At 46.1% G+C, this 16,878-nt stretch overlaps 1 protein-coding gene across 1 annotated transcript in view; it reads right to left on the bottom strand.

Moving 5' to 3' along the window:
- Positions 1 to 16,878, bottom strand: part of LOC116938842 (collagen alpha-3(VI) chain-like) — a 114,715-nt gene that overhangs the window by 71,638 nt on the left and 26,199 nt on the right. The window contains exons 8-17 of the mRNA XM_076054492.1: positions 16,410 to 16,753; positions 14,440 to 14,518; positions 13,304 to 13,452; positions 11,765 to 11,857; positions 5,916 to 5,969; positions 5,164 to 5,235; positions 3,704 to 3,730; positions 2,169 to 2,213; positions 1,103 to 1,156; positions 898 to 960 (exon numbers count right to left, since the gene is read on the bottom strand). Coding sequence (XP_075910607.1) covers positions 898 to 960; positions 1,103 to 1,156; positions 2,169 to 2,213; positions 3,704 to 3,730; positions 5,164 to 5,235; positions 5,916 to 5,969; positions 11,765 to 11,857; positions 13,304 to 13,452; positions 14,440 to 14,518; positions 16,410 to 16,753 — 980 coding nt within the window. The remainder of the gene's footprint in view (positions 1 to 897; positions 961 to 1,102; positions 1,157 to 2,168; positions 2,214 to 3,703; positions 3,731 to 5,163; positions 5,236 to 5,915; positions 5,970 to 11,764; positions 11,858 to 13,303; positions 13,453 to 14,439; positions 14,519 to 16,409; positions 16,754 to 16,878) is intronic.

Below are 16,878 nucleotides of genomic sequence, written 5' to 3'. Positions count from 1 at the left end.
AGCGACGGAGAGAGACAGCGAGCGACGGAGAGAGACAGCGAGCGACGTAGAGAGACAGCGAGCGACGGAGAGAGACAGCGAGCGACGTAGAGAGACAGCGAGCAACGGAGAGAGACAGCGAGCTACGGAGAGAGACAGCGAGAGACAGCGAGCGACAGAGAGAGACAGCGAGCGACGGAGAGAGACAGCGAGCGACGGAGAGAGACAGCGAGCGAAGGAGAGAGACAGCGAGCGATGGAGAGAGACAGCGAGCGACGGAGAGAGACAGCGAGCGACGGAGAGAGACAGCGAGCGACGGAGAGAGACAGCGAGCGACGTAGAGAGACAGCGAGCGACGGAGAGAGACAGCGAGCGACATAGAGAGACAGCGAGCAACGGAGAGAGACAGCGAGCTACGGAGAGAGACAGCGAGAGACAGCGAGCGACAGAGAGAGACAGCGAGCGACGGAGAGAGACAGCGAGCGACGGAGAGAGACAGCGAGCGACAGAGAGAGACAGCGAGCGACGGAGAGAGACAGCGAGCGACGGAGAGAGACAGAGACAGCGACGGAGAGAGACAGAGGGCGACGGAGGGAGACAGAGACAACGGGCGACGAAGGGAGAGACAGGGACGACGCGGAGAGACTGAGAGAGGGAAGGGAGCGCGGCGAGCGAGCAGAGAAATGATGAATCCACAGGGGTAATGTGGAGAGTTTGTAATAAAAGTTGTGTCGGAGAAAAGAAGAAGTTGTCCGTGTGAAGTCGACCACTACAAGTATATGGACAGTGTTGAGTCTACAGGCAGTCTATGGGCTGTGTTGAGTCGATGAGCAGTATTGAATCCATGGGCAGTGTTGTGTCCATGGGCAGTGTTGAGTCTATGGGCAGTTTTGAGTCTATGAGCAGTGTTTTCCTCACGGCATCTCCTCGGAATCCCGGGTGACCCCGCGCTCCATCATCTCCTGTAGGTCCTTGTGATCCCTGCGGTGGGGATTGGGAAGCGGAGACGACATTGCCACATTTACTGACTGGCAAAGTCCATTCAATGATAAAAAAACGGACCATTCAATAACGTTCAAGGTAATCTCGATGTCGTCGGAATGAGATGGCAGCATTGTCTTACCACTCCTCCCATACTGCCTTTGATTCCAGGAACTCCAGGGAACCCTCGCTCCCCCTGAAAAGGTGCAACGTGGAGGTCTCGTTATGCATGGGCAGGAGGGGGGCCCACCACAGTGGCGAATGACAGAGCCCCAAATAAAGAGCGACTCTGTTGCGTAGCTTAGCTGTGAGTCTCTGGGTGAGAAGAAGTTACTTTTGACATGTTATGATCATGACAAGGTGCGCTCTGTTGGCATCATACAACATCGCGCCTGAGCGTTCTAATCGATCGCTGCAATGATGTCACTAGGATGCTCCTGCCTATGATTATAAATGCAGGTCTAAGGCATTAATGCATGAGCTATGTTTGTATGTAGTCGAGGGTCACTGTAACCCTCTTAAAAGGAAATCCAGTCAGAGCAAAAGATGTTATAATGAATTTATATTAAGCCGATTTTTATATTCTGTTACTATCCATCTTCCTCATCCGAGCCATATCAGATAGTCGCGCACTCATTATAAAAAAGTAATACTTCTAAGGACAAACCCCCATTGGACATTGTGATGAATCGCATGAACGTGCATGATTATTTTATCCTGGCTTTGAGAAAAAAATTCAAGTTTCCCATCAAACAGTTTGCATGTTTTGCCATTGGTAAAACATGCAAACTGTTTGATGGTAAAGCTGATTCTTACTTCATAATTTTCATCCTGGCAAAAAGGTCCCATAGATATAACTGCTCAACTCGAGCTATGAATGCTCTGATATTCGCACTGCCTTTGTATGGTTCACCTTTTGGCATTTTCTGGCCTGACACTAGTGAGACAAGGCGCGTTTGTTTGCATGTTTTGCCACAAGAATGTGCGGTTAATGCAAATTTGATGCCTTGCAATAGGTGTCTTATTTGGTGTTTGAACATCTTAACACTCCCGTATTAATTCCAGAAAGGGCAAAGCCTATTCTTGCATGCATTTTTACATTTTTCTTCATCGCCACGAGATAATATTGTTGCACCTTCGTTGAATACGGCTCGAGCACGTTCAAGAAACACCTGTAATGGTGCACGTGGTGTGCTGCTAAGACTTACGTCTTGGCCATTAATCCCATCCAACGCATGCTCACCTGGTGTTCCCTGTCAAACAAAACAAAGCGGTGAGGTGGAGGTTCTCATTTCACAAAGCCTCATGCATACAAGTAAGATCGTTTTATATTTGTAGATAAAGAGCGTGGCTATTATACTTTTGGGAAAGCCAACGTGCTTGTTTAAGCCATTGTTGTTGACTTGCCCATGATAAATTCCATAAAATTACTTGCAATTACATTCAAAACGATATACGGTATGTATATGCCATTTCCTGTAGTTTACTATTCTCCTCTGTGAGGAGGCAACTAAACATTATCTACAATACTGTACGGTACCATATTCTCGGCATTATAAGATGCAATAAAAAGTTGGAGGTGCGTATAAAACCCAGTGTATGTGTGTGTGCGAGACCAGACTTGGTGGGGAGTGGAAGTAGTGTATCGGATAGTACGCTGCACTACAAACCCAGCGACCAGAGTTCGAATCCCGCTCATAGCCATCACCTGTGACGATTATCTGAACCGGTCCTGGGCTTCCCTTAGGTCGACTCAGCCTTAATTGAGTACCTCGTGCGATGTGTAAAAACACTGCCACTTGGGAGACAAATTCAGCCGGGCGTGTTTCTGGCCACCCACCCCGTCATGTGCCGTTCCGGCCTTCATAGGTGCTCGCCAACAGCACTTGCCACAACAGTCTGGGGTATCTTAGTCTTTGTTTGATTAGACTTGAATAACTTTATTTCCTCCACAGAGGCAATTAAAACATAACATTCTCCAGACTCTTTCTTCCCAGCATCCAATCTATATTTGTATGACTTCGTATTTTATATCCTCCAATCCGACTTTCCCAAGATGTCTGTCACATTTCCTGAAATATTATTCTATTCAAAATGACAACAAACATTGTGATGCGTCTTACCTTCCGGAGCGTCTTATAATGAAGAGTATATGGTCACATGATTTAAAAAGTGGAATTTGTATTTCCAGCAGATGCTGTGTACCAGGGCTCGGTCGCACAGTATCTGTGCAAACATCTTTAACGTGAGACGGGGATTTCTTTTCCCCCAGCAATTCACTTTTTTGACGTGCAATGATTTATTACATTTAAATTCATATCATTGAGGGAGCAGTGGTAACGTTGTGAAACGGTTTTAAAAAATCTGTAGAATTTCTGATACGGTTACAATAACCTGTACATAGTCATATCCTGCATTTAAGATGTAATAGGTACAACGAAGGCTTTCACGACCAATATCATCCATAATCGTTTTTTGGGGTTAAATCTAATGCAAAAAAAAACCTGTATTATGGATTTTACAGCGTATTTTGGGTTAGATCTAAACCACAAAAAAAACCTGTATTATGGATTAGTACAACGAGTTTTACTTCCAAAATATGCTCTAAGATGACAGGGAGGACACGAAAGATTGATGTATCGCTTCTTCCCACTTAAAAACAGTGTTTAATGACTCCAAGAATATACTCATGAGAACGTGATGAGTTTACGCCATCAACACTGTTAATACTGGTGATCCTTACCAACTGTCCTGACGTCCCTGGTGAACCCTGAAAAAGAAACGAGGGCATTATTTCACTTCTCACCACAAGCAATGCTATGGACCGATTATCAAGGGCACCCATTTAAGCTTTACGGTTGCACATTTCTGCAAGATGTAACATTTCCAAACATAACCTCACCCCCAGCGTCAGCATAGCAACGGCAGGATACCGCACGAAACATATAGCTTGTGCACACACATGAGCACGATTGTTACCATAACACAACCTCTCCATCGCCACTCAGACTTTAATTATCGCTGAAACTAATCTCAACACACGGCAAGCCAGTGTCACAGAGCAGTGCCGTGCCGTGGCTCCGGTGGAGAAAGGTGCCGAGCCCCGTCTCGGGTTTTATAATTCTGTGGCACCGGCAGCTGATGAATGTGAGGGCAATGCTTAATGCACTCATTACAAGTATAATGAGCGACTTCCACGACACGTCGTGTAGAGGGTACTCTTCTTTATTCCACGTACGGCACGGCACAGGCCGAAGTTATCGGCTTCCTCTCCAAGTACACACTTAGATATTACATTCTACAGACTACACACACGGCCGATCACACGACGGGTTCTGCCCGTCCGCTCCCGGTCTCGCCGCTGGCTGACGCCGTGCCGGGGAGGGTGGTGGAGCTCCGCCAGAGATCCGCCACGTGGCCGAACGATGGAGAGAGATGACGGCGAGCAGCGACGCAGTCTGAACCCAAGACTTCACACACCGACCCGGAGTCCTCCTCCTCCTCCGCTTATATTGCCGCAGGCGCGGCTAGGCTCTGCCTCCGCTTGTATTGCCGCAGGCACGGCTAGGCTCCGCCTCCGGCCACGCCCTCTCGTGGAACTTTCTAGCCGGTTCTCGGAGTTTCTCGGCCTGCCCTGCCCTTCACCTTTGGCCTAGATACCTTCCTCTTGGGGATTGGATAATGTTTATAATGGTGCCTCTATCCGTGCTTCCCTTTACCAACCAGTAGATGTCACTATCTCATTACACACGCACACAGTGCTTGCCACAAATGAACCACAATACCTTGCTGATCTCATCAAGGAGCATAAAACATCATCTTCGCAACAGCGGCTTTTGGCTAGCCATAGAAAAAAGATGATCACCGCATCGCGCGCTTTCAGATGCGCTTCAGCGGCCGTCTGGAATATTCTTCCTTCTGATATTAGGAAGCCACTGGAGCTATATACTTTGAAATCATCTAGATTGAAAACTCATTTCTTTAGAACTGCTTTTGTGTTAAGTCTGTTGTCCTTCCCCCGCACCTCCGATTAGCACGGCTGGCTATGTACGGTGCGAAAGAAGTTCAAAATACATACGTACATTCTCAGTGGGTGCCGGGCCTGTGCCCAGAAAAGTCCTCCGTACAGGCCGCGCACATTTTTCGGCGCAAAACAAACCGAGGGCACCAGCGTGAGGGAAAGTCCTCCCGGTCCTCCTGTACCTTCTGACCCCTGACACCTTGGCAGCCCTGGAAGCCCTGGGTTCCATTCAAGCCGACTTGGCCTCTCTCTCCCTGCCAGAGGGAAACAAGAAAGACGTCTTCACACACTCTGTACAATCACCTCACAGCAGGTCAATCCCCTTGCATGACTGCATAAAGTATTGAGCAGTCATGGGTAATGATTAATTATCCACGACAACGCAAATTACTGTTATGCATTTATAATTTTGCGTCAAACCAGGAACCATATCTTAGACAGGGGACCCTTACCTATAGCATTTGGCAGTGTACAGCATTGAGTCAATCAAGCTGATGAAACACTGAATGTCAAAATGAGCCCACAGCTCGCTTTACATTGAACCAACAACGCTGCTGAAATGATGCACTCTCACGAGGCCGTGTCAATTGTTAGGCATGGCACCTAACACGCAACGTAGGAAACGTGAACACAACGTAAACCACAACAAAGAATACGTATTTTTATAGTTTAGTCATCGTCAGGCCTAGCCCTAGCTCCTCTGGGATGTGGGAGCCTGTGGGGGGGGGGGGGGGGGGCACCATAGCATGGGCCTAGCGCTGAGGGGAGTGAACTTGTCTGGGCCTAGGGGACGTGCGCTGGTGCAGGGCCCACCCTGGTGTCCCGTGGAGTCGGGCCAGTGTATATTTATATATCGGTGATGGTTGAAATGAAGGAACATTATAACAGAGAAAGGCTGATTGCTTTAAAGGCGAGCTCATGAGCATTTACTCACAGTGGGCCCTTCCTCCCCGGGGTGGCCAGGGAAACCTTGTAGTCCAACGTTGCCCTAAAAAACGACAGGCGATCACATGTGTTACTAGCGATGACACGCACACACACAGGTGGTTAATTTAAATATTGCATTCACAAGGCTGTCAATATAAACGGGACAGCAACGCCACTTCACAGTTCTCTGCAGCAGAGGTGACAGTAAATCAAAGAAAATATGAAAGTCAATCTTGATTTGAAGCTTTCGTGACTGCAGGAATCCATACTCTTTGGTTCTTTCGGTAAAGTCATTTTATTTTATTTTATACCTACGTGACTTTACCGAAAGAACCAAGGAGTATGAAAGTCAATGTTCAAATATTTAAGGCAGCGATTTGTGCAGATACATTCCCAAGGTAGGGGCCATTGTTTTCAGAGGAAAATGGTTTCCTTTCCACTTAGTGGTACGCATTTTTAACTAAGCCCAGATGGTTGATGGGCCGAGTTGAACTCAAAATCTTCTAATTGTGAGCCGAGCCCTCTTCCACATCGCCACTCAACCGGAGGGTTAGCGTACAAAGCCAATAGCAGCAGTCACCCATTGTGACAACCAAAAATACAATACAACACTCTCTGGAAATGTTCACACCTCCACCGATGACTGCCTTGGGTTGTTATAAATGACAGTCGAGAGGTATTTGTTGTAAAGATTTTGATTGGTTCAAAGGGATAATTCAGTAATGAGGTCATGTGTTGTAAGATAAACATTCACCGAAGGGTCATACAAATAACGTGGCACTATTTCCTGTAGATCAGTGCAGTCCGCCACTACTCATGGAAAATTTGTGCAATGGCCCCCAGGTTGTCGGGGTTACAGAGAACAACAACTGAGGAAGGATTCAGCCGATGTGCGGAAAATTTCTGGCAAATACGCGCAATGATCCAATTCACGATTGGCAGATATGGCTTACTATGTTTTTATTTTACCGGGTAAGGCCCACTGAGCTATGTGGCTCTTTTTCAGAAGCGACTTGGCCACCAATTATAGCTCAACGAAGTGGCTTATCACGTGGAAATGTATAGCAGACAAATACTCCGTTTCTAAATGTGTAGGGAAAAACCAGAGGACTCGGAGAAAAGTCAAAGCAACCAAGGGGGAACATGCAAACTCCAAATATACAGGAATCAGGGTCGGGATTGAACGCAAGACCTCCGGTATAGCAGGCGAGGTGGATAACATCTCGCAGCCGTGGCTTGTTTTCGCGGAGTGCCGAGAGGCTCAATCCACACAGATGCATCTGTAAGTGCTACAAATGTTTACAACATTGTAAACTCAACGACTTGGATGTTTTTCTGTGTGGTGTTTGTATGCACATAAAACAACCATCTTCTCTAACTGCTTCTGTTCCTTCCTTAAAAGAACCCCCCCCCATCTCTTCTCCAGAGCCCATCCTACTACTGCTTCTCCCTGTCCAGCAGCTATGACCAGGCCTACCCCTATCACGACCCCTACCCCAATCCATGCTTTATCACTCGCACCTGTCCTGTCACCATAACTACACCACCACTTTTAATAAAAACTCCACTCTTTATTATCTCAACCAATAAAACCTTAGGTAGAATTTTACAGTTGTTGTAAAGCGCCTTGGAATAAGGCGCTGCTATATAACTCTATATAACATTAGATGTTGTCCCCTCTTCTGCATGGGTTTACTCCAGGTTCCCTAGTTTTCTCGCATAGCTAAAATAAAAAATAAAACACAAATACAATGTCACTGGTATTGGCCAAACATCTCAACACTGTAATATTGCCTGAAAATAACTTAATTGGGATGACAACAGCAGCAGCATCGCTCCCTAATGCGAAAATAAACTTTGCAGGACCCTCTTCACAGAGAGTCTTAAGACTCAGTGAGGCTTTCCGGGGTAAACAATCAGTTTGGTGCGACCATTTCTCAGCTTTTGTACAGAAATGTTTAGGTTCCCTGAACTTTCCACCAAATGCTGGAATCGAGGCTCACGCGCACAATGGCGATGTAAATGCCGATATGAAAAGGAATATGAGGACGATATGATGATATTGATGACATCGATCATGATTGTAATGCTTTTGTTGTTGCTATTATACCTTTCCGATTCTGAGACGCCTGCAGGGCAGGTCCCATTAACTCCTCAATCTTGGAACGCACACGTGGTCAGCACTGTAGCGACACGACCGCAATGTATGATAACTGGCGCCAAACTGTGCCACAAGCTCCCCCCCGCATGGCCTTTTACTCCAGATTCCGTTCCGATGATGTGCGTGTACGTCATCAGAACTGAATCGGAAGAACAACTGATGATGTACATATGATGATAATAATGATTCAAATGCACATGTACATCATGATGAAGATCATAGATTTGGGATGAATAAAATGGTGATGATTCAGAAGAGGAGAGACGTCTTGCTTCTAAGAGTGCTTTGCACGTGGGAGGAATCGCAGATAAAACCCATGCATGCAGGGGACAATACTGTAGTCCAACGTGCACACAGACAGATTCAGGAACCCACTTTCCGTAATGTATTTTCCTGGTTAACCCACAACCTCCAGGACTATGAATGTAAGTCACTGAGCGGTGGAGGCGGTGTCGGGGTGGGGGGGAACGGCAGCACTGCCTCATGAACCTGCCCGTCTGAGATTGAGTCCCGGTCACGGCTAACGTCACTGGCGAGTGATACAAGAACCAAACCATCCCCGCTTTCAGTAGACCGCGCTGACCAGCAAGGTCAACTATGGACAAAGAACCCCCACAACTGACATTGCATCGACAGGCCTTCGTCCAACAGTGCACTGAAAAAAGGGCAGTAGATGTACTGATATTTTTGTCTCATTGAAAACGTAAGCATCCTTGGCCTGTCAACGCTCTGACAAACAATACAGGCATTTCTATTAACCCAGCATGCTGTCTTAGTAGGCAAGGAAAAGCTCAGTTTTATATGGTGCCGATCACACAATGCCTCACAGCGCTTTACAACATAATCCCATTAACAACCCTTTACACTCAAACTTCGAGGCAAACAACCCTACACAGATGGATCTCAGACCATCCCTAAAAACTTCGATTGACGGAGCATCCCGAAAAGTCTGGGGCAAAGCATTGAATGCAGATTTGTGCGAGGTACACTCAGGTGCCCAATTATGCATGTACGTTGAACTTGTCTCGTGCCGTACATAGCCAATCATGCTAATTGGAGATTGTCTTTAACACTGCCTTAATCTCTATCCTTCACATTGAGCAATACAAATTTAGAGAGCCCTTTGCAAAGCCATTGCCTGTGATTGCGTGCAAGTGTGGGAGGAGAGTGGCGGCACAGTGGTTAGATTGCTGTGCTACGAGCCCTGGACACTGTTAACATGATTGGCGAGTGATCTTTGAACCAAGCGGTCCTGAGCGTGCCCTAGGTCAAGTCAGCCTTCAGATTGAGAATCGCAATTCATCCTGGGGGAATCCGATGAGCTATGAAGCTCTTTTTCACAGATGCCTTAAAGCAGTACCATGTGTGATAAGGTTTGATGGATCAACGCAGAATTTGCGTTGTGGGTTTGTAGAATTGCCAGTTGATGGATCATCAGTTAGTTGAAGCAGCAGCATCATCACTTTCATGAAAACCTTCACTTGTCATCATTATTGTTTTCAAGTAGCCCTACGTTGGTGTGGCTTAGCACGAGAGTAGCGGGCCAGGGTGGAGCAGACACCAATCGTTGGGCCTGTCCGGTTGTCGCAGCAGGCGTGCCGATATCAGCAGGGAGGGCCTGGCTGTTCCTCAGCAGCCAAGTGCTGGCCGGTTGCACCACGTTCTGCAGAGCAGGGCTCAACCCATCCCCCACAGATTTTAAAAGAGGGCCAGAAACCGCCGTTTGAATTTTGGTGGAACCGTTTTTTTTTAAAATGGAATTTGCAGAAAAAAGTCGTAAGTCTGCAAGAGCGCAGAAACAAACTCGACGAAAATCGGGATGCAGTTATTTTTGCAAAGAGACAACGGCTTTTGTTGTTGTTAAAACACGCGTGCGAAAGCGAGAGTTCACGTTAGCTGGTAATCGTGTACAGCACGTAGAGCATTCAATCTGAACGCCACTCCGGCGGACCAGATGCGTGCGGCTACTCAGCGGTGAATCCCGAGGTCACCTCAGCGATGCCATTTGTCGCCGGCGATGGGCACAGCTGTCTGCGCAGCCATTTGGTAATAATTTTCAATGGGATTTAACTTTCATAAAGGTACGATTTCCACCATCAACGATGTGAGGTTTCCTTCCTTTAAAGGCTGCTTTTTTTTTACTCTTTGTGTGTTTACGCTGGGGCCCGGAGTAATGGGTTGTTTAATCTGTACCATGTGTTCATATGGCAGCAACCCCTCCAGCTGTTTCCATGGGCAGTTCGTGATGCTGTAATCAGCTCCCCCCCCCATCCCCCACAATACACTGTTTCTACCTCAGATGGTATATAATTGTTAAAATGAGCCAAGTGGTCACAATTCCTGGTTTATGGCTTAAATAAAATATTTCATGAACTTTAAAATCACTCATTCATCCCGTCTGCTTATCCACTCCAACGTTTTCAGCAGAGAATGATTTAAATTCCGAAGCTTGCATGTAGCCCGTATTGCGGGCTAGAAACTTGACCCACTCTGGACAATGACGAGGACATTACACTTTTCTCTCCTCATCCATAATTCCCAGCTCCTCAGCTTACCGTGTGCTCCACGGACAACGCAATAAACTAGCATGGTGACGGAGGGGGAAGGTTCACCAGCAGAGGACAAATGATCTCAAATCCCACAAGACTTGCTGAGGAAGTAGATACAGACGCTAAAACTGAAGGGTCAATACACCAAACTCTGTACGAATGAGAAGATAAATAAATCAGAGATCACAAAACAAAAATAAAAGCGCCATCAAATTTAGATGTCAAGCAATGAGAGTCTTAAAAACAGCAAAATGTGGTCATGCTGAGGGAGAGATGGAAGATGGAACTATAACTCGTCACAGAGATATAATCTTCGATCGTAGATAATAAAGTCCATTGATATTGCGTAAAACAAGTAATAAAATACAAATTTATAACAAGTACCCACGTTTTCGCCAAAGCTATTTCTCAGAAAAAACAATCGAATATTTTTCAAAAAATTGGATTTTACTGAAATAAAAGGCAAAAGTCTAAATGGAGAGCGTATTTGCAAAGATAAAATACACACATTCCAAATGAACAATTTCATTTAAATAAGATGAAAAGACCAATCATAATAAATGACAGCCTTTTTCCACACCAAAGCTTCCCCATGCCACGGCTGTCATGGGGTTGTTTTGACCACACTTCACCACACTGCTCAGTTTAATATATAAACAAGCTGGCAAGGCAGCACAAGTTGGAAAGCCAGTATAAGGGAGCCTCGTGTTGCGTTAGGCTATGCAGATCTCCAAAGAATGTACGTGTGGATACTCTCTATGCTTTCATGGATTCACACGCTTGGATGCAGACCTACGAACTGCTGTTGTGCATTTCAGTTTAAAAGAAAAAACTTTTTAAAAAGTATTTCATTGCCCATCTTACCACAAATTATATAAATCTGGGCAAGTTGTAGCAAGTTTTGTAGCAAGCAGTTTCGCATTGTATGGTTTTCGTAAAAACATCTGCAATGTCCTCTTTGTTGGCAGCGCAAGACGTAGCATTTAGGCTCCCGTCCAGCCTGTCTCCAGCCACGCCAGCTCGAGTTCGGAGAGGACCGCTAAGAATTATCCACGATGCTCGGAGTTGCAGTGGCATCTGGCCGTCACTGCCATGCCGGCCAGCCACCCGGCTACCCGGCCGGCCCCCAGCAGAACCTCCTCGTACCTGCGGGCCTCTCGGCCCCTGTAGACCGCGCGGGCCCGACTGCCCGCTGCACTTGCACATCACTCCGCAGCAGATGCGCTCCGCCACGCTGTTCTGGGGGTGGGGGGAGAGCAGCGGGCACAGCGAAAGGAAACAGCCTCAACGGCAAGATTGAGCAGTGCACTTACATCGCTACGTAGTCGGCAATCAAGGTCGGCATATCCCGTTCGCAGCCGCGTGGGCGCTCAGATAACTAAGGAGTGGTTCTCATTATCTGTGAGCTTTTACTCCGGCTGCTTAAGCCAACTTGAGTTTATTCTCCCTCTCACATTGATGAGCGAAACTTTAGCTTGCCTGAGATGTTTTTGAGCATAAGATTGAATTTGCTAAACGACGACTTACACTTCACTGCCATGTAAATACGAACGCGAGGTCAACATTTTTGCAAGTAAAAAAAATGTAAAGTTAAAAACGATCTCTACATAGGCTGGTTTTAGTTGTGTCCAGCACTCTGGGCATTGCCAGTGATGACCATACTTGGTAACAGCTGATAACAGACAGGTTACCAACACTTTACCTGACAGTAAGTTGTTTGCAAATCAGATGAGCGATTTTAATTTCATGTCATATTCACGCGAGCGGAAGGGAAACGGGTGAGTTTAGAGCTTCTCTGAGATGTGCAGCCTGATTCGTGTGTTGTCAGAAAGACAAATATGACTTGATTTTTTCCATAAAAATGAAAAATTATGTTCTGTTAAATGGCATTATAATCTGCCTTTTCACTCAGAAAAGACTAATGCATATAAAAATGTTTTCATTATCATACAGGAAAGGCTTTTGAATATCTATATATGCATTTTTATTGCTAGTTATGTATTGAGCAAAACACAGTTGGAAAGTTTGTTTTAAAGACTTCAGGGTGATTTCGTAAGAAATGTGTGCGGTGTCTGTGTGTATATATGTGTCTATTTTACTTCTGTGAAATGTTACCTACAACGTTTGAATGTCTTGCTACCCTTTTAGGGGGGCCTTGTTGTTGCTTTGCACCATCTCTCTTTCGCCAACCATGTTCTTATTTAACTCCACGGTTAACTTGTCCAACATACTTTTTCATCTCCGTGGGCGATTACCACGCCAATACATTGCTTTGTTTGCTTTGGCAAACTAGAAACTGGAATGAATCCATCAGCCAAGAGTATAGTGTGTGTGTTTGGAGGGAACCGTGGCGCAGCGGTTAGCGCGCGGCGCTATGAACCCCGTGACCAGAGTTTGATTTTTCGCTCTCACGGGCAACACCAATGACAATTATCTGAACCGGTTCTAGGCCTCCACTCACTAGACTTAGCCTCAAATGAGTACCTGGTGCTGTGTGAAAACATCTCCACTGGGGAGACGAAGGCGCTCGGGCATGCCGCTGGCCACCCACCCCCTCGTGTGCCGTGCCGGCCTTCATAGGTGCTCGCTATCAGCACTTGCCTCAACAATTTGTTGAAGCTATATGGGGGATATTTGTATTTGTGTGTGTGTACGTGGGAGTGCCTCCCAGTCAAAACCACTCACGAGCTCCACAGCCAGCTCGTTTTGCAGGTCCCAGCGAGCGAGCACGATTTGCCGATTGTACCGCGTCCCACGGCCAAACTCCACCTTGGAGATATCGGCCTCTTGGGCCATACCTTGCAGGCTCACCGTGATGAAGGCCTTCACAATGCCTGCTCACAGCAGAAGCGCCATCATGCAAACCCCCACCCCGCCATTACAACACGGTCGAGAATGGCCCAGTGTGAGGATGCAACGAGTCATCCGTTCAGACTGTCGAGCTCGCAACACATCATTATTACGCCCGTTCGCTCAGGAAGGCCTCACTCAAGACTCCTTTTTGGGAGCGTCCTGCCGAGTTTTAGCAGGTGGGGGATGATGTTGGTGCTGTGTGAAATCCCAATTGAACAATTTTCAGGTAATATTTTAACTTTGGGATGTTTTGCCCAATACCAGTTACATTTTTTTTTTTGCTATGGAAGGAATCCGGAGAACTCAGAGGAAACCCTTTGTAGAACAGGGGGAGAACATACAAACTTCTCACAGAAAGGCAAATCGAACTCAGGCTTCTCTTGCAGTAAGGCGCAAGTGCGCTAGCCTACCGCCTATTTGAGGCTTTACTTTGCCTATCGTCATCATCGTCATCATCATAATCAATACAGTGAATATCATTTCATGTGGGAATTCAACATTGATTATAATGTGGAAGGAATGGCCCCACCATGACAATGTGGACATTTCCCGATTCACCCAGGGCCACTAATGGAGACGACGACTGCCCTTTTGCTAATTTTATAGCAGAGATCCTTTGCACTAGCAGAGATCTGTCATGTTTCACATTTCTGAGACACACCTAGTTAACTCCGATACAAGGCAACTGTCCCCTTATTGCTACGGATTGCATGGCTCTGTTGGCCACAGCTTGTGTATTTGCAAACGATGACAACTTGTCCCCACGATCGACAGACGCACCAGCATCGCACTGTGGAGTGCATTGCTTGGGCTCAAGATCACACGCGTCCACTGGTTGGCCCATAACAATGCATCACACGTTCATCATCAAGATTTTAGGGGAAGCAGTGCCCAGGCTAAAACATTTCAGGAGGCGGCACCTGCATGCGGACAACAATTGTCGGTGCCAAAGAGAATCAAGCGCTTGCCTGTGGTGTGTAGTTTTTTAATGATATTCTGCATCTTGCTCAAGTCTTGATCCAATCCATCCGTGAAATATATGAGAACCTGCACGCAGAGCACACACCAGCCGAAGGGGAAATGGTGGGGATCCACGTCGCTTAAAAAATGAAGTACAGTGACACACAGCCCAGCAATGGCACATGTCAAAAGTAACATCATCAACCATTGTCAATCATCCATCATTAATACATCATCATCAACACATAATTGTCAATCTATTAACATCAATACATCATCAAATCATCAACATCATCTGCAACCCATCATCAATTGATGAGCATCATCTCGAATCATCATCAATCCATTATCATTATCGGGGACATCAATCCGTCAACACCATCAGCAATCAATCATCATCGTCAAACAATCATCATCAATCCATCATCACCAATCCATCATCACCATCACTGTCAATCTCCAACATCATAACAATCACTAGCCTCGCTATCATCATCATCATCCCACAGTGCCATGCAACTCTGAGCCTGGAGAGAACCACGAGGAACGGATGTGACTGGCGGGAGCAGCATTGTGCCGCTGATTAACACACACGGCAGCTTCACGTGTGGGCGACTTTTCTTCTATCCGCAAACTATCTCTGCTCAACAGGCAGTTATTTACTCCGTGGATAATAAGAGTCCCTCCAAATAGTTCTGGCTGTGAATAGCAGCAGTCGCAGCTCACGGGGTCACAGCCGATAGGAGCTGATAAGAAATCTACATTGGACCATGTTTATCCATAAAAAAAACCTTATTGCAAATCTATGCTAAACTTAGCAAATTCCTTAACCCCATTGTCTAACTCAAGACACACCCAGACGTCCACCTAATTGCCTTTAACTATCCCAAAAACAAGAATGGGAATAGGTGACAAAGCCTTTGCCATTGCAGTACCAATGTTTTGGAAACAACATTGTTTCTTCCCTTAACATTGTAAATCTGTCTTTAAAAAATATCCGAAGGCAGAATATTAGTGGTGGATACAACTGCATTTGCAAAATATGATTCGTAACTTTCATCCTTACCCATATATCGATAGTTACATTTTAATGTGCAATTTTATTGAGGGACTGTGTGTTGTTGTCTTGGTATGGTTTGGGACTGTTACTGTTTTGCTTCCTTTCCCAAGCTTGAGAATTGGCGCACTCATGCAATTTTTACCTATACACTATATCTATTTATTTATTTTTAGTGGTTCGCTCATTGTTCCTATACTTTGCACTCCTATCGTGTTTTTGTATTGTTTGTTTATGTAACTTTCTGACCCGCCCCTTCTGGATATCTGTGAAAAGGATCTTCATAGCTGATCGGATTTATCCTGGATAAATCAAGATTTTGATTCGAATATTCTGAGGAGAGTAGTGGTGACCACACTTCTGCGTTCTTGTGCAAAGTGGGGGGGGGGGATAATTCGAGCCCTTTGATTTGTCCTTCCTGTCTATTGTGTGTATTAAAATAGCGTAACAACGGGAATCCCTATTGAAGTATGCAGCCGTTTATAGGCATGCATTTAAATAATGTATTGTTTGATGATTCGCTTCCATGCAGCACTAAGGTGGTAGCTATCCAAACGGTTAAAATAATATTTACTTCATCGGACCTCCATTGCCAGTACCAAAATATGAGAATAGGTTTTTTCCCCTTTTATCTGGCAACAAAAAAACACCTTTTTCAAGGAATTACGCCTGCATTAACAACAATACTTGTGGTCAGAATGCAAAAAAACACTGATAATATATGCATTGTCTTTGAAACTGATTGGTCCACACCAGAGACAGCTTTCTTTCCAGCCTCGTCTCAAACGGTGTAAGACCAGAGGACGCCAAATATCATTACGGTTAAGCTTAATATCTTTAATTATATTTACGAGATGTTCAGAGTTTTTGATGAACGAAGAGGTCCTCCCGATGTAGTAAATCCTTGGGACTCCGACGTACCTTCAGTCTGGAATATTTATCCTTCTCCATCTTTTCCAGGGCGGCTCCCAGGACCTGCTCGTTCAGGAAGGAAGGCCCCGCCGTCTTGATTTTCTCAACCGCCTCTCTGAACGTGTTGCCAAAAGGCATGAAGCCGGTCTCTACGAGCGTTTTTCCGTTGCGCGCTGCCGCCAACAGCGCCAGCCGGGTGGGCAGAGTGCTTCCCATGTCGCAGCTGACGCGCTCAACTTGCCCAAGAGCCCCGAGCACATCATTCAGGGGGTTGATCAACTTCTGGTAGTCCGCCGCGTTGTTCGTAGACATGTCCACCCCGACCAGGACATCCACCGAGCACTCCGTCATACCTAGACGTGGCGTGGTGGCGGCGTGCGCATTCGCGCGCGTTTAGACTTGCACAAAAGTCACTCTTTTAAGTTGATTTTGTGTAACCAGGATGAGAACTATAGAGACCAGGAAATTAGTCTAAATT

The sequence above is a fragment of the Petromyzon marinus genome, chromosome 4 (assembly GCF_048934315.1).
Source record: "Petromyzon marinus isolate PM22_M1 ecotype Great Lakes invasive population chromosome 4, UKy_Petmar_22M1.pri1.0, whole genome shotgun sequence".
Taxonomy (NCBI): domain Eukaryota; kingdom Metazoa; phylum Chordata; class Hyperoartia; order Petromyzontiformes; family Petromyzontidae; genus Petromyzon; species Petromyzon marinus.
This window is presented reverse-complemented; position numbering and strand designations above follow the sequence as displayed.